Consider the following 26,340-nt stretch of genomic DNA (forward strand, 5'->3'; position numbering starts at 1 on the left):
TAATTGCCTTTTAACTACCCTTTCTAGATTCGAATTACCCTTTTTAACTTTTTATATACCAACTCTGCTATAGATGTAGTTGCTTCTCTTCGTTTTGGTTGCTTTTTGCGGATTGTGAATCACTACTGACAAATTTTCCTATAGATTTATTTATTGAAAAAAACCACAAGAAACCCAAATTAAATAAATACTTCGTTTATTTGGTCAGTGAATCTGGAACAATGTTCACTGCAGGGAGCAAGGCTGCTTCATTTTCAGTGGGGTTTCCAAGTAATTGGATAAGCCCTTTATAATGTGCATGATGAAGAATACAGTGCAACACCGAAAAATTCATCCAGAAATTAAGAGGATTTTTCTTTTAGAAACGTATACTGCGTTTTCGTAGTAAATGGCGCATGAAGTTTTGCCTAACTAGTCCGCTGGGAGAGTTTAAAAAGAAAGAAACTATAACTCGTCCTTGTCCTCAGTTTCACCACCAGGTGGGGGTGGAGCGCCACCTTCTCCGCCTTGGTAAATCTTTGAAACAATAGGTTGAACAACTTCTTCCATCTTCTTCTTCTGTGCTTCATAATCTTCTTTCTCTGCTCCCTCCTGATGGTCATCCAACCACTTAATGGTTTCTTCAACAGCTTTAGTAACAGTTTCTTTGTCTTCATCTGACAGCTTGCCACCCAACTTTTCTTTGTCACCAACTTGGTTCTTGAGAGAGTAGGCATAACTTTCAAGCTCATTCTTGGCATCAACCTTCTCTTTAAGCTGAAATAAAAACATACCTTTAAAATTTGCATAACTTGTATTTAAAACTTGTTGAAACATGCCAAAGTTTACAGCTTCCTTCTATTTTATTATTTTAATATTATATATTAGTTTTTGTTAAAATCAAAATTTATTATAATAGTTTAACATTTCTAATCTAAGTGAAGATAAAAATTCATCTTCTCTAATTACCTTTTGATCCTCTGATGCAAATTTCTCTGCATCTTGTACCATCCTTTCAATGTCTTCTTTTGACAATCTGTTGTCGTCATTCTTGATTGTAATCTTTTCTTTGTTACCGGTTCCCTTGTCCTCTGCGGACACACGGAGTATACCATTCACATCAATCTCAAATGTCACTTCGATCTGAGGAACTCCACGTGGAGCAGGGGGGATTCCAGTGAGGTCAAACTTGCCCAAGTGATGGTTATCCTTCGTCATTGCTCTTTCACCTGTAGTAAAACTTTTTTAATCAACAGCTCTTAGAAAATTCTGGAGCTACGAAATGTTAGCGAACACAAATCATTTGTGCATTACAAGTAAAACATTAGAAATCTACATTTTGTTAAAGTCCTTACCTTCCAAAACATTGATTGTAACAGTAGGCTGGTTGTCACTGGCGGTTGAGAAAATTTGGGATTTCTTAGTTGGAACCACAGTGTTTCTACCGATAAGTTTTGTCATCACACCTCCAACGGTTTCAATACCAAGGGTGAGTGGGCAAACATCAAGAAGGACAAGATCACCTGGAATTTAAAAACCACCTTCAATCAATTTTGAAATGCAATGCTATTAACAAATCACTATTTTGCAATGCTATTAGTATTAACTAATCACTATTTAGTGTAAAGCTAAGAAGCTAACACTAACACAAACCAGCCTAGGTGTTCGGAAATCTAGCTCAAAGGTGTTGTACACATTCAGTATCAAATTTTACAAAAAGTCAATGAGGCCAAGGGTTAATATTAAGCAGAACACTCTGCATATAGCTACAATTCGTATAACTGCCATGACAAAGTTCTTACCGGTGTCAGATTCTCCCCCAAGCACACCAGCTTGCACTGCAGCACCAAAAGCAACAGCTTCATCAGGGTTGATACCACGGTTTGGTTCCTTTCCTTTGAAGTGATCCTTGACAAGTTGTTGGATCTTTGGGATGCGGGTGGAACCTCCAACAAGAACAACTTCGTCCACATCTTTAACAGTGAGGTCAGCATCTTCGAGGACTTTCTTCACTGGAACCATTGTGGAACGGAAAAGGTCCTGTAAGAGTAAAAAGAATAATATATAATTACAGTTTATTGGGGGTTTATAAAAGAATAAAAGCTTTAATGTTTTAAAGTTATAAAGTTATTCAAGGCATAAAAGTTATTCAAGATTATGAAATGTTCTTTTTGGCAAACATTTTAGTGAACTATAAAAAAACAGAAACCACGCATTTTAACTAACTATAAAACAAAAACAAAAACTTTCATCCAAATATTGAGTATTCTTACCATGTTGAGTTCCTCAAACTTGGCTCTGGTGAGAGTTTCAGAGAAATCTTCGCCTTCAAAGAAACTTTCAATTTCCACAGTTGCGACCTGACTGGATGAGAGCGCTCTCTTTGCCTTTTCAACTTCTCGTCTAAGCTTCTGTACAGCACGGTTGTCTCGTCTCATATCTTTACCTCTCTTCTTCTTGTACAGCTTCATGAAGTAGTCCATTACACGTTGGTCAAAATCTTCACCACCTGTTACGCAATTAATGTTTAAAACTAAAAGAATAAACAATAAAAATGTTAATTTTAAAGGATCTGCATAGTCACAATTCCCCCACAAAGTTTTGTTTTGTGAAACTTTTATCAGAACATCTTTCATAATTGTGAAATACAACACAGTTTGACCTGACTATAGCAGCGTACACATACCACATATATATAACCATATTTAATATTTGTAGCTTTAGAAATGTGAAGATATATTTACCAAGATGAGTATCTCCATTTGTTGAAATGACCTCAAACACCCCATTGTCAATAGTAAGCATAGAAACATCAAAAGTACCGCCGCCCAAATCAAAAACAAGAATATTCTTTTCTCCCTCTTTTTTGTCAAGACCATATGCAATAGCTGCAGCAGTTCTGTGTGTACAATAACATACAATAAGCCACAAGTTTTCTCACATCAGGACTTAAAAGGGGGGGAATACCAACGAATAAATGAAAATTTATTATATAGATAGATGTGTAATGCAAAGGTATCATCAAATTTTCATAAATTTAAACAGTTTCTAATGAATGCGTGTCAAAAACCGCCTATCTTAAAGGATAGGTTTCATTGGTATTCCCTCTTTAAGAATCACTATGTAGTATGAATTCATTGAACATTTTGCACTCACTTAAACAATTGCAATAAAATTGATTGTTAACTTTTACTTACGGTTCATTAATGATTCTCATGACATTTAATCCTGCAATAACACCAGCATCCTTGGTTGCAGTTCTCTGTGCATCATTAAAGTAAGCAGGGACAGTTACCACAGCATGTGTCACAGTTTTGCCAAGATACGCTTCAGCAATTTCCTTCATTTTGCCCAAAACCATGGCACTGATTTCTTCGGCAGCAAACACCTGTAATGAATAATGTACTTAAATTAATTTACAATTTGTCAGTCAATAATTCCGTTCAGCATTTAGTGAATAATATCAAGTCATGTAGTTTAAATATCAACACTTTTACCTTCTTTTGTCCTTTTACATTAACTTCAACATGTGGTTTGCTGTTCTTATTCTTCACTGTGAATGGAAAGTATTTGAGATCCGACTGAACACCCTTCTCTGACCAGGCTCGGCCAATTAATCTCTTTGCGTCGAAAACGGTATTTTCTGGGTTGGAGGTAAGTTGATTCTTAGCAGCATCTCCGATAAGTCGATCACCCTCCGCAGTGAAAGCCACATATGATGGGGTAATACGGTTTCCTTGGTCATTGGCAATGATCTCCACTCGTCCATTCTTAAACACTCCAACACTGAAATGTAAAGATTACCTTATTGAACAATTTATTGACACTAAATGTACAATCATAACAGGAAAAAGGAACAATCAAAAAAAGATTTGGGGGCTTGTGGTTAGGTAGCTCTGTTTCAAGGCATTAAAATATAAAGTATTAATATTCCGGAAAAGCTTAAAGTGCGTGAGCTAGTAAAAAAATTATACAGTGTACACATTATAATTTATATTACATGCTTTCAGGTTACTTCCAAAAAAAGACATATTTTCAAATTATTCTATGCATTTTATCACAAATCAATACATACCATGAATATGTTGTTCCCAAGTCAATTCCAATCACAGTGCCCACATCTTTGGACTCTTCATCTCCGAATACAGCACTCACAAGGCAGAAGCCCGCAATTGCAAGTAAAATATTTTGAAACACCCTCATTTCAATGTTGTTTCCCAGTGATTAAATGTAAATAAAAATTACGATGTATATGTACAATACAGAACAGATCAATGAAACTTACGAAATCTGTGTGAAAAAACAAACATATTAGTAAAGCTTATATTCTACATTTCGAGCTACATTAATATTCACATTTCGTCTGCCTAAAATAAAAAAACATTTTAAAAACGTTAACTGAACTGAGAATATGCGCATAAAACCTACATGCAACTACTGCTGTGAGATTCTATGTGCTGTTATTACGGAAAATTAGTTTACCGTCTCAGTAACTGTCCCACAGATCTCAGTTGAGCAATTTTATAACTCACAGACGTTTAATAGAACAAAACGTAAACCTACCGGTGTGGTGGATTCTGATTGGATGATTGTGCCACGTGTGGTGTGCTTCTATTGGACGACCGTATTCGACGTAACATGACGATACAATATTTGAACATAAAACCATGACTAGACATAATCTTACGCAATCATTCGGTACGATTGGCCGTCGGTCGCGTATTGTAAAGGACACGTATCAGATAAGTGGTCTTGTTTTGCTCTTAATAGCATACAATGCTTATGCAATTTAAAGTAATCGTGCTAAAGTCACGTATACTTTTAAAAGTGGCAACCATAGCGCAATACGACCACAATTCATCACCTGTAAAAACACTTCCATAAGAACACGTGTTATTAAACCTTTCTCTACACGTCAGTATCATGTTTGTATTTACACGTAACATTTCGATATAGTTAATATTAGTACCGATACATAATCTTAAAGTTTACTAAATTGAAATTATTGTGTTATTAAGGAATGACTCAATAGTAAATATTTTCTAATGGAAAATTCAATAAGAGAAACATATACTGTAGGACCGTAGGTGCACCCAATAAATAAAACTTAAAAAAGAAAGATGCTTGAGTTAATCCATCTCCATGACATGTTTTATTTGTAGTGTATATAATCAGACAGGTGTAAGGGTGGCTTTAAAATAAGAAATTAAATCGTCCGTAGGTCTACACTGTGCATGAATGTCAAATAAGCCAACATATGGTTGTGTTGATCAAATTTCTTCTATTGCGTTCTTTCATTGATTCCATAATAACCACACTGAATACACTGCAGATTGATTACCGGGGCTAACAACCGAGTACACTTACTTGTATCACTCTTCTGTGGTGTAACACAGTGTTTTAAGTTAGTAAAGAGTGGGAAAAGATAGGACACCTTTTTATTCATTTTTTTCGCACCATTTGGAAGTAAACAAAGAACATTCAAAGAAATATAGAACCGTATCCTCACGACTCCCATACAGACAGTTGTTAAGAGATAATTGTTAAGACACGACCAGGATATTCCGGTATTATATGGGCTGAAGGTTTCCCATCTTATCCCACTGTAGGGTACTATATTTACTTTTGCCACGCGCGCGTTTTCGTCAAAGGTCGACTTTCTAGCGATATCTTGTTTCTCCAACTACAAAAGAATTTCGTTTGTAAAGAGTTGTCATCTATACTCCCACCCACGGACAAATTATCAGATTAAAACAATAGCTGATAGCAGGATCCGGCTATTGTCGACTGTGTTTGCTAAACTGGTCGACAGATTGTTTGCATCTGAAGTTTTTTGATCATGAAGCGTCAAATTTGTGTTGTAGCTTATGTAGCAAACAGGCCTGATTACAGCGATTCACGAAAACCGAGTTACTGGCATTTAGCAGTTGTAAAAAACTGCACAGCGGTCGTGGGTGCACTCGTAAAAGACAAAGATAATTTCGTAAAGGTGCTAACTTCAGCGCAATCAGGTACAAAATCTGTAAACCTACGATTCAGTATTTTATTGTTGTAAGCTGTTTCTCACAGAAAATTTTCTATAAATGAAGACCGTATAAGAGATTCCGGCTCGTGTAAATCTTCACCACTGTCACTATTTTAGATTCATCTTTCGTCAGAAATATAAAACGAACTTCGCCAGATGTTCTTTTAACTGGAGTATCCCTCGAAATCACGACTCAGGTCGCCAAGTCAGTAGCGGGAAGTGATACTTTAATATTGTTTACTGATACAGACTATGAAAAAGAAAACCCCATTTCGGTGAGTACTTCATTTGTAAAGCAATCAGTTAAATATAGAAATCTTTGAGTAAACAGGTTTATCTGTAACAGGATGAAGTGGATGTTGGTCGTTCTGTCACTGACGCTTGCGTCAACAGTTGCGTTAAACACTTGATCTACAGCACGCAAATGCACGTATACGCTTGCATTGGTCTGAGGTGTGACGCATGTGATGCAAAAGCACATATCGCAGATTATATTACAGCTGCGGATATTAAAGAAACGCTGGTCTGCATTCCGTTTCTTTATGAAGATTTTCTCGCTGGAGGCGCTCTTACACCAAGGAAAACTACCCGAACAGACACCTACAAAATAGGTATTCAATATATATAACCCATATTTGTTCGGCGCTGCACCTGTAGCATATAGTGCAGAGCCATAGAAATACCGAGTAGTCCAACCCATTGTTACGTAAAACACAAATTGAACGGCAATTTGGGTCCAAAATAACACAGTAGGTATAGGGAAAATGTCTGTTTTTAGGTAAATTATAGAAAAACTTGGCCCTAGAAACAAATTTAAAGGTTAAAAAATGTAAAAATCATGTTTTATTTGTTTTCTGTATCAAAAAAAGTCAAAAAATAAAATTAGAAGCGGTTGATTTGTGACATTTTAGCCATTTAATGCGGCTAAATTAATATATTTTTTCAAAAAAATGCTTGGTAAGGTAAATAAAAGCTGTTTTACACCTTTCCACAAAAGGAAAATACAAACAAAACCTAAAAAGTTCATTTAAACCTGTTGCCAAAGTCACCATTTTTGCTCTATTTTGGACACACAAAGATGGCGGTTGGACTACTCGATGTTTATACGACTCTGGCATAGTGGTTAGTGCACCCCTTATTCCTTTTGTAGCCCATCAGAAGTTATGGGTCAAGGCTTGTCGATGCACAATATGCAAAACAGAATAATCAGCCTCGTGTTAAACCTGGTGTAGTTCCCGCTAATGTAGTCATAAATAGATCATATATTCATACTTTTAAAACTTGTTATAGTTGCTCCGATGGGCTACATTCCAATGGACACAATAGCCCTTGAAGACGTTGCACTTTGCTTCAGAAATCTAGTTGCTAATCCAACAAATTGGTCAGGAAAAACGTTGTCACTTTCAGGTGATAAAATGACTATCCAGGTAAAGCGATGTGCCAGTCACAGTCAACTCAAGGGTACAAATTTCAAACTTGTATTGCCTTTTACAGGAATATGCACAGATGTTGACTGATAATGTCTACCCTAAGATTGTTAAGGATGCTCAAGTAATGTATAGTTTTCCTTTAAAAACATTTAAAAGTTTACGACAGTCTTGTAATCCAGGTTACACCAGAAGAGTTCATTGACTACAATGAATGGGACGGTGCTGAAGACATGGCTAACTATTTCGATTATCTGACCAGAGGCGTCCAGCGTAACAACATGAACTCAACTATGTCGTTAGTCTCCGAAATTGCTTGCTTTTATGACTGGGCAAAAGCAAACGCGAAAAAAGTTGTAGCTGCACTAGAAGTTTGATTTTCTTATCTGTAACATGATTGAATGTATTGAATGTATGTGCATAATCAATTCAATGTTTTAAACGAAAGTATAAAAAACACTACGGAAAACGAACTACTTTGTTCTATAAACTATCCTATTTGCGTGCATTTCTCTTTCTACCCGAAGACATCGTCGGGGTGCTTAGAACTGTTTTCATTGAAGATCCCCTTTCTGGATTGTGAATACAGTAGCTAGCTGTATGGGCAAAATCTCCGGTCGCTCCACAAAAGCGGCAAACATGTCTGAAAACAAAAGTTTAGTGATTAAATTTTGAAACTGGACTACGGGATATATACCTTCGTAAAACAGGGCATGTGATACGGCCGGTCGAGTCACGAATTAAATGGGTGGAGTAGAAATCCATAGGTTCTCTGTTACTTTTACAAAAGGCACAACACTGAACTCTGGGCCTTGTGGTACGGCGGGCAGGAGGCACCGAAGGTCTGTGAAGGTGGTGACTGGCAGATAGTGCTGGGGGACGCCAGTTCGATGGAGGTAAACGCATAGCTGATCCGGGGCCATACAAGTTTGACTCATTGTTGTGTAAGTGCCGTTTTTGTTGATTCGAAGGAAACTGTGGGCGTATTTGAACTTGCGATCGTATGGGAACTTGTCGTCTTATGGGGACTGGTTGTCTTGGATACTGCATTCTTTCGTGCTGTAAAAGTGGCGGCAAACGTATGCTTGGTGCAGTAAGCTCATTGTTCTGGGATTGGGGAAATGGAGATGCAATAGAGGTTCCTGTAAAGTGTTGTCTTGACCTTTGCCACTTTGAGATAAAATATGTAAATGTACAAGCCACGTACAATGTCTCAAATATATCTTACCTGATTATGTGGCATGCCATGAAGCCCCTGAACGCTGTAACTTTTTCTATTCATAGCGAAGCAAGTTTTACGCACGACAGGGTAATATAAATACTGTTTAACACTGACTGGTGACTTTAAACTATAGGACGTATATAAATGGTTAACGCTTTTATAGCTCTTGTGGACTGTACAGCCTACACCTAAAATCACTATAGAGTAACTTTACACAGTTTTAGCGAACTGTACAACGCAAGCTGCTTACAGTTGGGGTAAAGAACTTACAATGGAACTAACTGTAACAGTTTAGCTAATCTGTATATGCCTACACGTGCAGAACTGAAGATCAAAGGATTTGCCACTTTTTTTGTAACGTCACAGTTGTGTTTCTCGTTCCATCCTGTTACAGATTTCTATTATAGGCTTAAAAAAACAAGACGATTTAAATTTTTGGTGCCTAGGTTCAGAAATCTTTAAAATTTAAGAAAGATTGTTCTATGTTGTTGGATATCTCTATTTTAAAACCAAGTGCAATGTATATTTAGATGACTTATGTTTTCATCGAACTTCTGTCGATATTAATTTGCTTATACATTATATTTTTCCAACATTGCATTTTCGAAACACCACTTCTGATCTGGAACAGGAACACAGCACCCCGCAAAAATAATAAAAAATGTTACGCCTGAAGCGACTGGAAACATCTCGCGTAAAGCGTTGTTGCTAAGCAACTTACAACTACATAATAAGGAATTTAGTTTTAGCTTCAAGGCTTTGTTTTCAGCTAATACTTACGATGTTATTATAGAAAACTGGACAGTGATTGTTTTTTTATACTTAATACTATATATCCTTCAATTTGTAGACCAAAAAAGCAGGTTTTTAAGTGGCTAATTGCTTTTGCTTATATAGGCGAAATAGCAAACAAACCAAGAGGCTTAATTACTGTCTGCCAAAATGCCCGTGTCCATGGAGATGCATAAGCCTCCGATTCAAGAGCAAATATTAGAAATAACAAAAAAGATTCAACTTTTGGGTATGCCACAAATTTTGTGTTTTATTGTGTTGTGCTGTAATTAACTTAATATTTTTGTAATAATTATAAAACCTTTGTTGATTTTCCTATACATCTCAACATATGTGGAACATATAGGATCAATATTACAAATCAATTACCTATAATTCCAGAGGGTGACAGAAAGGCATATTATGAAAGCTCACAATGGTCGATTAAAAAGAATCGTGACATCATTGCCAAAATGAGACAAGAGAACAAAAGTCTTCATAAAAATCTTGCAGATGTCTTGGCAGTATGTTAATTCTTCTTTTTTATTTGATTAGTATAACTTGGTGGTTACTTGTTCAATGGCAATAATGCAATATGATTGGACAATTTGAGATTCCATCAAGGGTGTATAACAATTAGTTTGATAGGAAATGTACAATCAGCTATCTACAAAAACACATATATATATTACACTAAAAAGTTTGCTGTGTACAAACCACATATACTCATTACTGTCTACTTAGATTATTAAGACCATTGATAACTTTTGAGAATGTCTTTTTTAAAAAGTTATAATTTTCCTTTTTATCATCCTAATTTTTACAACAGGGTGACGACAAAGTTATTGATCAAGCTTTTCAAGGAAGGCATGTGGAAAGAGCAGCATTAAGAAATAAAACTGGGAAGATGGCAGTTTCTGTTGTGGATCAGAAGGTAAATGAGAGTGTGGTCCAATTAGGTTTTCCATTACTTGGTTGTATTGATCCTTACGATGAAAAACCTGGGATTTAAAATCTCCCAAGGCTGGTATTGGTCTGCATGTCTGCATAAAAAGTAGCGCAACAAGTTTGACTTGTATGTTTATATGCTCTTAATGGGGCAAACTGCATAATAAAAAGATGGCTTGATTGACTATGGCAACTACGCAAGAATTTCTTAAACCTATTTATTCCAGGTGTGCGACAACAAGAAAAGGTTGAACGCTCTCAGAGCAACAACTGAAGCTCGTAGGAAGAAACTCACAGAGCTGAAAACACAATACGATCAAATGTTGAAGGATGCTTCGGCTGCCGTGGAGATGGACAAAGGCGAAAGTGATGCTGCTCAGGTAAAGGAATATTCAGGCTCACTGCTGCTACCATTGTGAGCATATGTGTCCTTGGGCAACATATTTAATGGCTTAAATTAGGAGCCATACAATAAAAAAAAATAAAAAAGTACTCACAAAGTTACAATCGTGGTAACTCCCAAGCTGGCACAAGTTGGATAAAAGAATACCCGTGTCACAACAAATGTCATTTTCCGGCTTGCGAGGATAAAACAAGTTACATTCCATTAATCTTATAAATTTTCAAAAAGAACGCAACTAGGTTTTCCACCTCAAGTAAATCTTAATCTGGTAAAAATACAATTTGTTTGTGTCACGATGTACCTTTGCGTAATTAGGCAGTTAAATTTATTTCTTATAATTTGCAGCACTTGAGGCAACTGGAGAACAGACTTGACAAAGCAAGACTAAAAAGTCAAGAAGCTGAACACATCAGTAAAGTGTATGAGAAGATCAAAGCTCATCTGCAACAGGTCGCTCTTTTATTTTTTGTATGATTAATTGAATTTGTATAACAAATATATTTACCATCACTTACCATTCTGAATGGTTAAGTTTGTAACCAAAGGATTCAATGCTTGATGCTGCTACCATTATGGAGGTTGTTTTATGGTCAAGGTTGTTTGGTTAAGAAACATGTTGTTCTTTCTTATTTTCGACTGGTTTATGCCATTAAAACATTTGAAACATTTTCCCACTGTTTAGGAAAGTTTAACCTTCCACAACCAACTTGATCAACAAGAAGAGGATATCCTGAAAACAAGACAAGAGTTGTTGGAGGTTCAGTCAATGTATACGGACGCACAAGTTGCTAGGGATGATGCAAAGGAAGAACTGGCACGACACGAGGATATTGTGTACAGGTAAAAGGATAGTTAGTACAAAATATTTAATAAAGTGATTCATGTTTCTGCTGAGGACCAAGATTTGGCTGTCAGCCGGGATGATTGAATATAATCTATTTATCTTCATTTGACAAAGCATCGACAGTCGTAAACTCAAGTGTTTCATACACCTAGTGCCAGCTTCCGCTTAACCACATATGTAACGAAGTGTTTGATATTTTCTCTGTATGGTTAACACATTGCCACCATGTGCATAACGCATCATTATTGTAAATTAAATTCATTAAATCAACAGAGAGAGAAAGGAAAGAGAGACAGCTTTGACTGAACTGAAAGCACAAGCTGAAGAGAAGAAGGCTCACGCTGAGCGTGTGGAACGCAGAGTAAGTAAAACTAACATTTGGCGTTACTGTTGATTACCAATTTTTATTCATGTTTTTTTTGTTGCTTTATACAATACCACGGCGGCAATTGCTCAATGATGTGGCAAATTTTATTGATCTTGTAAAACGTCCAGCAAATCTGACTCAAATTTTTGCTTTCCAAAATAAATTGATTTTTACATTTTTTGTGCCACAAATGAACCTAAGGGTCTGAGCTTGCTTGGCTCGTCTTTGTAAAAGTTGACCAACTATTTCCAGCTACAACGAGCTGCATTACAAGAGCAAGAACTTGGACAAGAAGGAAGCAAACCCCTTCTTAGTGAAGAGGAACAAGAGAAGAAGATTACTTCATATGAAGAAGCTTTCCTGAGGATCAAGGAGGCAACTGGAGTGTCAGGAACACAGGTGAAAATATTATGATACATTGGTACAGGGAATGTGAAAAATTTGTGATAGAGGCAGAAGGTAGCAAAATAATTATGCTGTTTTTAAAGTGAGCCTTTACAAGAGAGTCTTTACGGGCTTTTTGTTACAGAATTGCTCAATAAATATGGCATAATATGATATATACGTAACAGGAGGTGGTAGCAAGGTTCAAGTCCCAGGGTGACACGCAACATCACCTTGAAGATCTGAAAAAAGAAAATCAGAAACAACTACAGAGGCTGCAGGAAGAGAGAGTGAAACTGCAACAAGAATACGAGGAAATGAAATATTCTGGGGAGGCAAAGTTGTCAAGGTAAGATATGTCTATCTAACTTAAGCTTGGTAATCAAATTATGAAATCGAAATGGATGATCTAATATCACTTAATTATTGAAGCGTATATCACTGGTGTATGACGTTAAAGTTGGATAAAAGAATTTTACTTTGAATATTGTATAATTTAACATGAAAATGATTAATTGGACTGGTTTACTTTACATGATCTAGCATACTTGCCTTCCATCCAAGGTTTTGTATTTATTTTTAATAATAAGAGTGTTGTAACGACTGTTGTTTTACTGTTACTTCCCGTCCTTCCCTTTTTGTAAACTTTTCCGCTCGTTACTGTGACCTAAGAGACAAAATCGTCAAAATGTGAATTTAAATTGTTGTTTTTTCCATTAATAAATTTAAACGCTGATATGCTTGTCTACAAGTGGCCAACGTATGTTGGAGGAATTTGAGCAACATCTACAAGAGCAAGAGCAAAGACGAGATGAAGCAGCCGATAAACTAGAGAGAGCAAGTCATGTCCTTGTTAGTGTCAAGGCAGGTGTTGAACATCTTGCTGATAAACTACAACATCTTAAGATGGTGAGAAATTTCGCCTATGTATACTTTACCAATATTTTTTATTTTTGTATGAGTATAAATATACTCTTAGTGTGTTTTTTACCTTCCTGTCTTTTCTTTAGGGTCTGTAAATCCTGTAATTAATTTGATTCTTTTGGTTAAATCCCAGGTTCTTAACAAAGTCTTTTACCCTAATTGTAGAGATAGGTTTCACTTGGCACAAATGTTGTAGACGGAATAATTCCATTCTTTCCTCCCAGATGAAGAGCCATGTCCCAACCGCTCATCTATCTCCATCATCAGATGAATATGTCCTTGATCTGCTTTCCATATCGGAGGAAAAGCTCCTGAAACTCCTGGAGGACCTGGATGGTCGGGAGCTCGTTGATATTCTCCGACAGATGGAAGAGGAAGAGGTTGGGAAGAGTTTGTGATGCGTGGGATAAATAAGTTTTGTTGTAAAGATCAACTTTAAGAAATAAGTATAAGGATAACCAATGTTTTGTGTTTGAAAACAGAACACCCCTGTTATAACGGTTGTCAATTTTTAGCCACACAAGGATGAAGCAAACTACATTCATTCATTCAAATTACGTGGGTGGTCCAAACCTCTTAATAGTGTGATTCCATTAACCAAAATGCATCCTTGTAAATAAGTTCCATGCCTCTCTTACATTAACGGTTTTTTCAGTTCCACTCCAGCATCGAGAGCAAGCTACCTTCGTACAATGTGAGGATCCCGCTTCCAGCTACCCACAAACCTGATGCATACGAAGGTGGGTGTGAATAAACGTATTATGAAGTCATTACGATGACGTAATACAGCGTTTGGTGACGTCAACGTACATTAGGTGAAGTCATATAAAAGGGTAAGGGGGGGAGGAAGATGAAACATCTATTTATTTGGATAATATGTGCTAAAGGTGTCCCGGCTTCCCCCACCCTTCAATAGCATAGTACTAGGTAAATGACCAACCTGTAAAATGTAAAACTCGCTTTCCACGAACGTGGTTGGATACAACCGTGATGCATACAAAATAATCACCCACAAAGTTACGCACGTGGTACCTGGACACGACGTTTATAAAACAAAACACCTATGTTATAACGATTGTTGTTTACGCACCATGTGAGGATAAATATGTAACATACGTGGTAATCATAAGCGGGCATGTGGTGTATGAAACAGAACAAATCACATTCTTTCATTACCTTTTACCTACATCTGCTAACGTTCATCACAGAAGACGACGAGAGCGGTGATGACGACGCAGCAGCGCCAACTAGAGGTGACTTGAAACGACGATCGCAGCAGATCATCGACTCCAAGATGAAGAAGGGACGAAGTCGTCCGCGTAAGAAGAAAGGTGGGAAGATGTAAATGACATCTGACATTTTATTCAATCGACCGGGGAGTTTTAGTTTTTAAGAGAATTCTGTTTCGGTCGTTTCCCTAACCGTCTAAACCAACCCACAAAATATTGGACAGTTGTTATATATGACAATGTAACAGTTGCATGAACTATGTACTTTAACGTAGCTCGATTTTAAACGCATTTGCCGTAGACGTGTTAAACAACATTTAAGCGTCGTGTCTTTACCCCGACACGTTATATTATTATTAAAATTTACTTTGATTGCACGAAAAATCGAGCTACGCTGTAGTGTTACCATAGCTTTCACAATACAACTATTACTATACAAAACATACAAACTACTCTTCAAGGCATCCATGTACATAGTAATATGCCTTTGCTATTTTATACAATATATCTTACATCTGTTCAGCTTTTACTACTGTGCCTGTGATATTATATTAACACGTATAAACTTACATTTTCGCCTAGCTTCTTTTGACCAGAACTATACGTCTGCTTTGTAACTGCTTAGGCAACAGTTTACGAGTTATGCGAAATTGTTGTGATTAAATGTTAGCCCCGCGTCCCTTTTTCTTCCACCACGCAAGACGCTTAATTGAAAACGCAGCATTTTTAAGTGTTGCCAATTATTTTTTGCGTTCCGATTATACAACGAGCTTTTTGAATAAGAAGGAAACACTGGCCAATCCAAAATGCTTTGTATAAGTTATGCTAATGTTTCTTTGCGTTTTGCAAAATGTTTACTTTTCTTGGTTGTATGAAATAAATATATCTGTTGTTTTAATGCGTCAGTTTTATTTATAAGTAAATTAATGCTATCTAGTAGGGTGGGGGAAGATGGGACACCCTTTCATTCTATTTTCTTGTCCCATATGGAAGTAAACAAAGAACATTCAAAGAATTGTAAAACCGTATCTTTACGACTCTCATAGATCGTTGTTAATTGTTTAAAACACGATCAGGATATTTAGATATTATGTGCTAAAGGTTTCCCATCTTTCCGCACCCCATCTATATATATAAACCACACGACACAGTGTGTCTTGAAATAACTCGCACAACTTCTATATTGTACGCTGACATGTTGCAAATCGACCAAAACTCTGCGATTACGAAACAAAAAGATTGCGAACTGAACTGCGACTATCTGGCAGCGCAGTAGGTAGTAATGTGCAAAATATCGATTACAAAACAATTCAGTCTGCAAAAAAAAGAGAGCGCAAAACACAGAAATTTCAATGAGAATATCTTAATGGCTGATTCAGCATTTCGACTCTGACAATCGGTGAATTACGCAAGGATAAACCGCTACAGTGTTAAGTGGGTCTCATTCGACATCAATTGGTAATGTTCCTAAGTCAAAAAAGATCTTTCGACAATTGTTTGTTTTGTGATCTTAAAACACCGACGTTTCGTCCGCCATACGCCTACATACTATCAAGTTTTGCGAAATATATTAAATACTCCGGGTTTGGAACACTGAGATTGCGTATAGCGGTTTTGTTGTGAGTCTGGGGTTCTCTATACCTTAAGCTTCCAAGGACTGATGTCTTATTGAATGGCTTATGGCTGGAATATCTTGCGGTCAGTTTCTAACTAAAGGATCTTCGACTAACATCCGCTAGCCCATGTAACTGAAGAGCCTCCGGGACCGCAAAGGATTTCCTTCGACCCGATGAACTGGGGAGGTTTTCGTCGGTTGAGAGTCGTTGTGTAGGAGGGCTGGGTTGTTTTAAGTGGTGCCATCTTGCTATTGGTCGGTTGATATGTTGCGCCATCATTTCTGACCAATGGCGGCGTTCCTCGCTGTCCATGCAGTCTGAGAAAATAAAACGAGTTGATCAGAGCACAATAATAAACAAAACTCCGGTATATAAAGTGGTTGGTAGCTAGAAATGATTTTGCTAGTTTTTGAAACCGTACTTAAACAACTCAAAGCGCTATTTTATACGAATGTGTTTTTTTTCTCATTCCCATCTTCGCTCTGTTAATTAACTTGATCTTCGTTAATGTATTCAAAGAGATAAATTCCTATATGTATTATGTAATTAAACATAAGTTAAGGTTAGAGATTTACTTGGTCCTATTTCCACTTGTCCTAAGTCTTCGTTGTAACCGAGTTTAAAATCATGCACCACGTGACAAATTAGCTTCGTATCAGCCGCTTGTAGAGTGTCGAATGGAACACTAAACGTGAGAGCTTGGTTAAAAACGGGGTTACACGTTGAATGGATTGTGTCCGTTTTCTTTTTCTTTATTCGTTGCTTCCCTTTGTAAAGAGCGACCTTAACGTATGGATCTGTGCAAATAAATGAACTTCAACGAACCATTTATGGTAAATTGCTGGTAATTAGTGGACAGGATGAATAGTATAGATGTTACAACACCAAAAGAGAAAATAAATTGCTTTCGATTTTTTTCGTGGGAAACAAATCGAAACTAATTAACGAAACAGCTGACGTTAAAATCTCATTTATTTGGTCAATATAATTGCATCACAACCAACCAAGTATCTGGGGGTCGTGGCGAGTCTGTTTATGCTAGCCCAGTGTGCGGGTTCAAGACTCGATGCTGCTACTATTGTTGGCGTGCGTACGTACGGGAAACATACTTGACAGCAATATAGCTTCAAATCAAAGGTTTCTTATGGATTGTCTGAATTGTCAGCCGTTATGCATTACAAACAAACTATTTCAGCCCAAAGTTATACGTGGTGATTTGTTGGAGAAACAGAGCACTAATTAGTTGTAGCATTCATTAAAATACCTGGTAATCCCTTTCTTGACTCGGGTTCTTTTAAATTTCTCGCTTTCTGGACAGCAACAGTGAGTTTCTCAGCACTGCGGAGATATGACAAGGCAAGCATTAAGTCTCCGAACGTTTCGCTGGTCTGCAAAAAGAAGAAATGAATGTAACCCATTTAACCTGGCTTGGCGGTGCACGGTGGTCGTTATAACAAGGTTGTTCTGCCACACATGTGTGCCTGCTTATAAGTTACAGCGTCAAGCCGCGAACCCGCAGAGACATGCATGCTAACCAATTTGCGCAGTTCAAAATAACCCTTGACAAATTCATTCCGGAACCATGCTCATCGGCGCATATTTGGTGAGAAAGTGCAACATTTTAATTATTGATTGTTTCATGCCTTTGATACTTCGTGGTCGTCGGGAAATTTCATTTTCCGCCAGAGGTCAATGTTGGGTGTCATCACAAAATCAATTTCTTTTAGGTTAAGTTCCATAACACCAGTGCATTCGTCTCTGGAAAACTGGTCGAAATCGTACGTTTTCACCTGAAGCACTTTATCCTGTGAAATACATTTGAATTACTTAGGATAAATGAATGAAATTTATTTTGTCCTCTCGGTCACGATAATTTTAGTGCTTCAAACCTGTATTCGGACAAACAAATTGCTAAAAGCGTGCTGAAAACTATTAAAACCAATCAGATATTTTAGTATGTGATTCTCATTATACCAACATTTTAACCAACTTACTGGCAGATACAAAACATTAAATTACCTCCAAATTGTCGCTTGAAACACTAAAGACAAAGCTTTCTCCAAATTCCGGGTTCGATGTCTTTTTATGAACTTTGCTCCTCCGTGGATTGAACCCGGGCACCAGTGCAACGGTACAGTAAGGGTCGGAAGTTCCGCTGAAATCTTGAGTGGCAAGATTCCGGGCCTTTTAAAAAAAATTATTTTTATAAACTTAATATACAGTAGGGTGGGGGAAGATGGGACACCTTTAGCACGTGATATCCAAATATCCTGATCGTGTTTTATATACTTAGCATCGGTATATGGGAGTCGTAGGGATAAGGTTTCATAATTCTTTAAATTTTATATGCTTCCCACCAAATTGGACGAGAGAATAGAATGAAAAGGTATCCCATCTTCCCCCACCCTACTATCTATAGCAGAATAAAGTAACATTTCTTTCTCAAACCGAGAATCTTTACACATAACAGAATTATATAACCGTTGCTCCGCGATTTTAAATGAGCGTTGTTAATTGTAAAAAAACGATTAGAAAATATGGATTTATATGTGCTAAGTGTACTTATCTTACACCGCAGTCTACTCTATTATGTTTTGCTTATGTATTTCAATTCCAATTAATAGTCGAAACTACCACCGTAGCATATACCTGGATAAGTTTAACGTTCAATACTTCTAGGTCGCCATTGTATGAAACATCAAAATGAATCATTGGCGTATCTGCCTCTGCTTCTGTCGAGTCCACACTTGGTGTGTTTATCATTTGTAACTGAAACAAGGTATAACATTAATTAAGTGAAGGAATATATGACTGGAATTTGGCTTTTTCCTCGTGTGGCCGGAAACGACTGTCGTTATAACACGGATGTTCTGTTTCATACACCTCGTATACCTGCTTACGAGTTACCATGTATGCCACTTCGTGGGTCAATTACAACAGTATGCTAAAAAAATTCATCTTCATGAAACTTCTCTAAGGCGTCCCACAACTGGGAATCGCTATTGATTTTAATCTTCTTCCTTAACTCGGGGGATGTAAGCTCCGCCAAAGAAACGTCGGCGTGTGCGGTTGTTAAGTCCTATCGATACGTTCATCCGAATTATTGCGGCTGAAATTCGTTCGTCCGCGTTTGGCTTTAACGTTGGACAAGGTTATTGTTTTTGGATTGGTTTGATCGGATTATAGCATGTTATGGACGTGTTTGTACCCAAAAGACTCAATCAATGGTCCGGCGGTGGACCTGATAGGCTTCGGATAACATCACGTACCAAAACACTGTAGGCTTAAGCAATCAATGAAATTGTCCATTCTTTATCTCTAATCAGGTAAATTGCTTTTTATGAGAATAAGGATTAGAAAAAAAACTCGATTCGGAATTAAATTTCAACAAAATTGTCATCTTTGCACTCAGAGATATTACCCATCCGCTGAAAGGCTTACCTTGTATAGCTTGGGGTCAATTTGCCGCAAATCAATCGGGATCTGCATTGAGCTTCGCCGACGATTCAAGTTCTGACCTCCCGGTGCCACGTTTAAACTGCCTGTATGTAAGTTGGATGTTATATCCCATGTTATATGGACATAAAATAACTTACATATATAAGTGGTAACTCGCAAGCCTGATGTTCGAGGATTGGAAAACCGAACGATATATTTTGTTGTTTTTTCAGAAAAATAAACAAATGCGTTCAAAACAGCGAACACAAATCAATGTTAGGAATTGAAAATTGGAAAAGAATTACCGAAAGATTGATTCATTGGCGCAAAAACGAAAAAACGTTCGATAGTAGATTACGTAAGCACTGGCTTACCTTCTGTCTGTCTGGAGCGCCTATAAAATTTATTTTGCGGGGGACGCGGTTTACGGGCAACGGTGTATGATCAATATAACGGCATACATGAATATCCTATAAAACGGTTTTCGGTCTATACGTAAAAATCGATACGGCGACGAGCAGCAAAATATTTGTTTTAGTGAAGAAGAGAATGTTTGTCTGGCAACTAAATCGATATCTGAATAGTTTTCTTCAGCGTCGAAGCGACATCAAAATAATTTATGGTTTAAAAACAATTGTAATAAATACATGATGTTTTCAAACATCGGATGGGTTTACGTCGCCCATATGTACAGCTAGCTGTCGCGAAACATATCGACGCGCCATGTTGCGTATGAAGGCGATAAATTGACGACCGACACCAGTGGAGACATAATGTTGTTATAAGACCGACGAATGAGAAAATCAATGGGTCAGGGCCTGCCATGACGTGAATACCCGCGGATCAATATTAAATGCAAATATACCTTCGTTTGTAAGTTTTAATACACGCGGTGAGACTTACGAGAAACAAAGCGAAAAATACAACAACTATACATTGTATGCAATACATGAGCATAACTCCTCAAAATAACGAAGCAGATCAATACAGGTATAGAACAACTAAATATATCCACAAGAGACTAAATTAAAGCTTACCTGTGGAGCTAACACTTTCTCTTGCTTGTGTTCCCATATCACCACTGTTACGGCAAGAATCTTGAAACTGGAAAACATTTAATAATATTCTCACAAAACTGTATATTGCAAAGTTGTAAACTGTTTAATATGCTGATTATTACGGCCTTTCCATTTAAACATATGCAATACAGCGCATATCAACGTGTAAGTATGTTACATACACTGATACATACATACAACATACAATCGCATATATTCGCCTTCAATAAAATTGAAAGTCTGTGTTCAAAATAATAGCGGTGGCTTTTCCCGTAAAACATAGTAGATTGGGGAGAGATGGGACACGTTTTGGTTCTATTTTCTCGACCCATTTGGTAGTTAACAAAAATCCTTTAAAAATTATTAAAAATGAATATAAACTACCCTTCCATCGTATGACGACCTCCTGGAACCCGGAGTTTCTGCTCCGAAAGCGAACATCGGTTTTTCTTCGGCAACTGGCTGCAAGGATCGGGGAGATGGGATGCTTTGATATCCTTGCCTCTCGTTTATCTTAAGATCAGGAAGGGATAGAGGGGTCCTGTGAAATCTTGGGCTGGATAAACTTAGCGCACGAGAATCAAAGCTACGAGATCCCGGGACTGGATGCAGTGGGTCTGATGATGTTTTAACTTCTTGAGCGGATCCGTGGATTGGTATTATCGTTGCGGCGTTAGCATTGAGTTCTGATGGTGAACTGAACTGCTGGTGACTTAACACAGGGGTCTGACTTCTACTGCCTGTCTGTGACGTTGCACCGTCTACCTCGCAAATTTCGGTTTGCTGATGCGATAACTCGTCTTGTAGTAAAAGATGCGACTGCCTTGCAAGCTGTGCTGATGGGGGAGACGATGAAAGCGGACTCTTCCGAGAAGTTACTTGGCCAACTGGAGCAGACTCTGTATAACTTGGTTGAGATATAACCGGCGATAAAACCGCTGTCTTGCCGTTCCTGTCACCTGGAAATAATATAATTGTTCAACATCCGACGCTGCTAAAAGACATCGAACGCCTTTTTCTGTTTTTTAAATGAAACCCAATTCGACAAAAAACGAGTATAGGCGGCGATATGAAATGGAACAGTGGCGGCGGTGCTGGCTAGAAGCGATAAATAATCCGATCCGTTGGGAGGATATCTTCGAACGTATATGACCTATAGAGAAACTGGTTCGCGTGTCCAATCGATCACATCCAATTTACCCGTATCACACACCTATAACATCCAAGGTCTAGTGTTGATTTTAGGTACACCGCAAAGCAATATCCTATACCTCCTACAAGATATTATAATACACACAATGAATCTGCAATCAAACTTGCAGACCTCTACAGGGAAACAATCTGGTTTAGCTTATATAGCTAATTAAGTCGCCTAATTAATAGAATTATATTTTCCGATTAATTTTAATATGTTTATCTAATGATTGAGTTTTATAAGACGAGACGCATGGTATGAGGTCAATAAAAATTGATTGGTGTCTATTATAAGCAGATGGGACGAGGAGGTCTTCCTACAAAAGCCAGCCGTGTGGCGGGGTAAGATGGAACACGTTCTCGTTCTCTTTTCTCCCCCCATTTAGTAGTAAACAAATAGTATTGAAAGAACTATATAACCACAACCCTCCAAAAGAGCCTTGTTATTTGTTAAAACACGATCGGGGAATATGGGTTTTAGTTACTAACGGTGTCCCATTTTACTCCATGGTACAAAACATGGCGTTTTACGTAATAGTTGCAACTGTGGGTTTGACAGTTAGAATAATCTGTCAGAAAGTCCTAATTCAAATCCTGTAAATACGACAGGAAATCAGGATGGTCGATGGTGTGGTTAATTAAATATTAATGTTTAGAATGCATAATGTATAGTCTTATACCTGAACCGTTGTTCCGAATACCGAGTTGGCCATCTGCGAAACTCGAACGATGTTTTTTTCCCAGCTTTATCCGGAATCTATAAATAGATACATTCGGCGTTAAATAACGCGATGATTATTTCAGGGGCTGTGCATTAAGTGCAATTAACGAGCTTCGTTTGCGAGAGAGAAAAATCAATGGCAAGGCTTTGTTGGTTATAAGTTTTCTCATTATTACTGATAAAAATATTTAAATGGCAGAAAGGAATTTCGGGTTATCAACCATGCCAAACTTCTTGGTTGAACGCCTCGTACACTTGACTGCTGGGGTTGTTGTTCATTCAGTTCTGAAGATAATGCTTAAATATAGCCTATATAGGCACTGGGGATTTTCATGAATTAGATTTCAGGTCACGAATTTGATTGTGTGCGATTTACTGTGGTCTAAATATTTATTATATGCCAACGATTAAAATTGAATGAATGCCTTTCATTTCCCTTCGGTGGAGATATAACGTAAATTGGATAAGTTTACAAATCGAAAAGACGGGAATTATTGGTATAACCTCAGTCGTTATAACTTGTTAAAACTCCATGAAAAGAGATATAGTTAAATAGAAAGTCATAAAGTTCTGCCACGCACCTGTTCTTTTGCTCGGGTGCTAACAGGGTATCTCCTCTGTCCTTTCGAAAACACAACTTTCGTTCTCGGTAACAACAACATATTGCTAACACAACGACAAAGAATGATGTTACTGGTAGAACTATGTATAACACGAGTTGTTCTGTCGTTGGTTCAGCCATCTTTGACTGTTCATTTCATTTCTTACTTTAGTCATATACGTGACAGTCCAATTAAAATTACCTAACGCCTGCAACCAACGTCGATCAATAAATAAATCAATAGAAAACCTTATCTATGCCAAATGAACAATACAGTAATCACTCTTAAAACCATGTTGCCCTGACAGTTCTAACTGCTGCAAATAAATTAGTTGGTTTTTAACAGATAAAACCTGATTTTGAAAGCAGCATTGCTGGCCCTGTTGGCGGTAACCCCAACAGCTGCGTTAGACAAGAATTGGAATTTGCAATGACGGTTCTTCACGCCAGAATCCAGCCTAATGAGTGATCCGATAAAAAATTTATGCGATACCGCTCCCCAAAAGGGCAACTGGGCGATTCATTTTAGTTCGCTACGAATATTGGTGTGCTCGATTCTATCAGCGTAACCGGATCGGGCGCTAGGTATAGGACAGCGAGCTGCGCCAAACCTCAATGTCTCGCTAAGTTCGCAAAACTAATGTAAGTTACGCAACTTTGAATTATTCATTAGAGATGTCTTTAGATCCAAGTTTCCGTTGTTTGATCCTCGTTTACAACTGCCAGCACTCTGCACTCCCATCTAATCCTATTATACATACAAGAAGTACTTATTTTAAAACGAAGCAAGTCAATAGGTATATAGTAGGGTGGGAGAAGATGGGACACCTTTCCATTCTATTTTCACATCACATTTCGTAGTAAGCAAAGAACATTCAAAGAAATATAAAACCGTAATCCCACGACTCTCATGGACCGTTGTGAATTGTTTAAAACATGGTATTTTGATATTATGTGATAAAAGTGTCCCGTTTTTCCCACACTAATATATTACACCTATCTATATACAGCTATTCTTCGCAGTTTTTTTAACCAGTCGTCAAGTATACCTAAATAAACACACAGACAAGTCTAGATAACCACAATAATCTAATAATAATCTAGATAACCACAGACAAAACGAAAAAACAACGTCGATAAATGCGCAGTTGTTCTTATATGGGAAGGGCTGGCTTGTGTTTAACCACTACGGGTGTGTCCTGCTGTATATTTTTCCGTTGGTTTGGATGTTTCTCACTAATTCTATACCGCCGAAATATGAACTAGCTAACCTATATAATATTTAAGAACCAGATTACGTGTAATTGCTTTGTGACACACATGCTATTGTAGACGATGTAGTTTCATAGTCTAATATAGCTTATTAGTTATATATATATATATATATATATTAATGAAGGTATAGGCAATGTTCCAAACCTTATCAAGCAATTATTATTCAGCATTACGACAAGGAAGATCATATTTAATTAAAATCGACGAACCGAATTAACAGCGAGTCAGACAGTTGGCATAGATACAGAATAAGGTTGTATATATATAAGAGGGTGGGGAATATGGGACACCGTTTCATTATATTTCTCGACCTATTTCGTAGTAAACAGATAACAATCATTATGGGAATGTACCTTAACAACTCCTATAGACCGCTGCTAATTGTTTAAAACACCCACTTTACCCCACACTACTATATATATATTATTTATTTACCAAACCGTGGCTGTTAAACCTAAAGCGGATACACATCGACCAATGTTTTGACAACCCTGTCCGATTTTCCTGACCCTTTCACGAACACACACACATTATATCACATACGGTAACTGACAGGCAGTTAAACTTTAGCTAATTCAAACTAGTGTGTATTCTACCTATAATCTATATGCGCTCAATTCTGACGTTTTTATAAAGTTTTACTGCGGCAAACCTAACCTTTAGAAGCTTCTTTCTTTTGTTGCGGAGAAACTAAATATTGAACTGCACAACGCATATCTATTTTAACTAGCTATAGCTATACTTTAGTCTTATATGTGTAGTGCCGTGTCGCTTTTGTTTGCCAAGGAGGCGTTATAAAACGAAGTAAGTTTGCCCAGCCTGATTTACTTACTCGATTTTAAAAGCGTATTTATTATATCACGGCGCGTTGCGGTAACCGAAGGATTCTCAGTCATGATTGCATTTACTTGCGAGTGCAAATACAAGAGCGTTTGCTTTGAACAAGAATCTTTTATACGCATGTATATAATAGAAATAGGCAAGGCAATTATGTAGAACACCTAAAACAACCATTTCTCCTATTTTTATGTTTTTTTATGAATGATATTGTAACCGACAAGCGGTCACATCCGACCAAAGACTCAATCAGAATAACAACTAGCAAATGTATTTACACCACGCACAATTGAAACTTGTAGCCGTGCAACGACTAACCCCAAAAAATCAATTGACGCTTTAGTTATACAGCCTAAATAAAGTTTCGTTAGCAAACCAGTTCGTTTTTTATGTTGAAACCAAACGGATTAAAACCTTGTGCGCTGCTTTTCCGACCTACATTGTATTGTTATCTATTACCACAAGTAAACTTTCACTTTTATCGGGCATTTTAATAAAGTGTCGGTTCATGAAGTTAAAAAAAAACTTTTTTACGAGGTCATATTAAACGTCATTATTAAATTGAGTCAAAGGCTGGGATGGCAGTTTTATTAGGAATACCACATCCCAATATAGATATAGGTTAGCAATTGAAGAATTTTATAATTCTTCTCCAAATATAATTACGTCTAACTTTAAAAAAGACGTACGGAATGTTACAACTTGGTTGCGAAATTACTTTCGTTTCTTTACGATACGGTTCTATGAATAAAACGTTACTAAATCTGATTTAGTATTTTATAAGTCTCCAATGAAAAAATAAAAACCCTCGTTAGTCTGTTTCTATACCTAGATAAGAGACTTGGGTAATATTCGTCTTGCTTATAAGTAATTCGTTTGAACTGGTCGGTTTCTGCTTAGCGGTGAGATTTGCCCTGAATCTGATAATACGGCTGTGTTCATGGCCCATCAACAAACATTTGTACAATCGACGTTCAGAATGTTTGTTTTCGTGAAACGATTTTCGACTCTGTGTAGTATCTTTGGCCGATCTGATTTAAAAAGTTCGGAAAATAAAGGGGCGTCTTGAGCCCTTTA

The 26,340-nt window shown here is 37.3% G+C and overlaps 5 protein-coding genes across 5 annotated transcripts; 2 read left to right on the forward strand and 3 right to left on the reverse strand.

Annotated features, from left to right (window-relative positions):
• Nucleotides 1-179: 179 nt before the first annotated feature.
• LOC101242470 (endoplasmic reticulum chaperone BiP) lies at nt 180-4,212 on the reverse strand. Its single transcript, XM_004226414.4, has 9 exons — nt 4,055-4,212; nt 3,477-3,765; nt 3,177-3,367; nt 2,724-2,878; nt 2,253-2,488; nt 1,782-2,019; nt 1,335-1,502; nt 949-1,208; nt 180-756 (listed from the first exon to the last, which is right to left on the reverse strand). The coding sequence occupies exons 1-9, from the start codon at nt 4,180-4,182 to the stop codon at nt 445-447; spliced, it is 1,977 nt and encodes a 658-aa protein (XP_004226462.1). The 5' UTR covers nt 4,183-4,212; the 3' UTR covers nt 180-444.
• Nucleotides 4,188-7,901, forward strand: LOC101242875 (nmrA-like family domain-containing protein 1). Its single transcript, XM_004226479.4, has 6 exons — nt 4,188-5,990; nt 6,122-6,279; nt 6,351-6,615; nt 7,295-7,431; nt 7,499-7,555; nt 7,614-7,901. Exons 1-6 carry the CDS (start codon nt 5,819-5,821, stop codon nt 7,806-7,808), a joined length of 984 nt encoding a protein of 327 aa, XP_004226527.1. The 5' UTR covers nt 4,188-5,818; the 3' UTR covers nt 7,809-7,901.
• LOC113474536 lies at nt 7,845-9,509 on the reverse strand. The gene is made up of 3 exons (XM_026835958.1): nt 8,660-9,509; nt 8,129-8,601; nt 7,845-8,074 (listed from the first exon to the last, which is right to left on the reverse strand). Exons 1-3 carry the CDS (start codon nt 8,711-8,713, stop codon nt 7,927-7,929), a joined length of 675 nt encoding a protein of 224 aa, XP_026691759.1. The 5' UTR covers nt 8,714-9,509; the 3' UTR covers nt 7,845-7,926.
• On the forward strand, nt 9,502-14,716 carry ic4 (DC2-related axonemal dynein intermediate chain 4). The gene is given in 13 exon segments (NM_001078547.2): nt 9,502-9,674; nt 9,827-9,948; nt 10,254-10,358; nt 10,600-10,752; nt 11,121-11,225; nt 11,458-11,615; nt 11,893-11,980; nt 12,239-12,385; nt 12,559-12,719; nt 13,123-13,279; nt 13,519-13,674; nt 13,950-14,034; nt 14,503-14,716. Coding segments are annotated over 13 exon segments (1,653 nt in total). The 5' UTR covers nt 9,502-9,595; the 3' UTR covers nt 14,640-14,716.
• A 983-nt stretch (nt 14,717-15,699) lies between these two features.
• Nucleotides 15,700-23,356, reverse strand: LOC100175637 (synaptotagmin-9-like). The gene is made up of 11 exons (XM_002126478.5): nt 23,132-23,356; nt 22,510-22,586; nt 21,020-21,594; nt 20,615-20,681; nt 19,581-19,681; nt 18,789-18,908; nt 18,159-18,323; nt 17,783-17,944; nt 17,404-17,527; nt 16,715-16,936; nt 15,700-16,456 (listed from the first exon to the last, which is right to left on the reverse strand). The coding sequence occupies exons 1-11, from the start codon at nt 23,290-23,292 to the stop codon at nt 16,230-16,232; spliced, it is 2,001 nt and encodes a 666-aa protein (XP_002126514.3). The 5' UTR covers nt 23,293-23,356; the 3' UTR covers nt 15,700-16,229.
• Nucleotides 23,357-26,340: the final 2,984 nt, after the last annotated feature.

The sequence above is a fragment of the Ciona intestinalis genome, chromosome 9 (genome assembly GCF_000224145.3).
Source record: "Ciona intestinalis chromosome 9, KH, whole genome shotgun sequence".
Taxonomy (NCBI): domain Eukaryota; kingdom Metazoa; phylum Chordata; class Ascidiacea; order Phlebobranchia; family Cionidae; genus Ciona; species Ciona intestinalis.

Bases quoted from the DNA above. Each gene is read 5' to 3' on its own strand.
- LOC101242875 (XM_004226479.4), top strand. From the start codon at position 5,819: ATGAAGCGTCAAATTTGTGTTGTAGCTTATGTAGCAAACAGGCCTGAT. The intron at 6,616-7,294 runs GTATTCAATATA...AACTTGTTATAG, and splicing joins AACAGACACCTACAAAATAG to TTGCTCCGATGGGCTACATT. The intron at 7,432-7,498 runs GTAAAGCGATGT...TGCCTTTTACAG, and splicing joins GTGATAAAATGACTATCCAG to GAATATGCACAGATGTTGAC.
- LOC101242470 (XM_004226414.4), bottom strand. From the start codon at position 4,182: ATGAGGGTGTTTCAAAATATTTTACTTGCAATTGCGGGCTTCTGCCTT. The intron at 2,489-2,723 runs GTAAATATATCT...ATTGCGTAACAG, and splicing joins AAATGGAGATACTCATCTTG to GTGGTGAAGATTTTGACCAA. The intron at 1,209-1,334 runs GTAAGGACTTTA...GTTTTACTACAG, and splicing joins TACAATCAATGTTTTGGAAG to GTGAAAGAGCAATGACGAAG.
- LOC100175637 (XM_002126478.5), bottom strand. From the start codon at position 23,292: ATGGCTGAACCAACGACAGAACAACTCGTGTTATACATAGTTCTACCA. The intron at 18,324-18,788 runs GTATATGCTACG...TTTTTTTAAAAG, and splicing joins TGAACGTTAAACTTATCCAG to GCCCGGAATCTTGCCACTCA. The intron at 17,528-17,782 runs GCATGAAACAAT...TTCTTTTTGCAG, and splicing joins ACGACCACGAAGTATCAAAG to ACCAGCGAAACGTTCGGAGA.
- LOC113474536 (XM_026835958.1), bottom strand. From the start codon at position 8,713: ATGAATAGAAAAAGTTACAGCGTTCAGGGGCTTCATGGCATGCCACAT. The intron at 8,602-8,659 runs GTAAGATATATT...TTTATCTCAAAG, and splicing joins ATGGCATGCCACATAATCAG to TGGCAAAGGTCAAGACAACA. The intron at 8,075-8,128 runs GTATATATCCCG...TTTTGTTTTCAG, and splicing joins ACATGCCCTGTTTTACGAAG to ACATGTTTGCCGCTTTTGTG.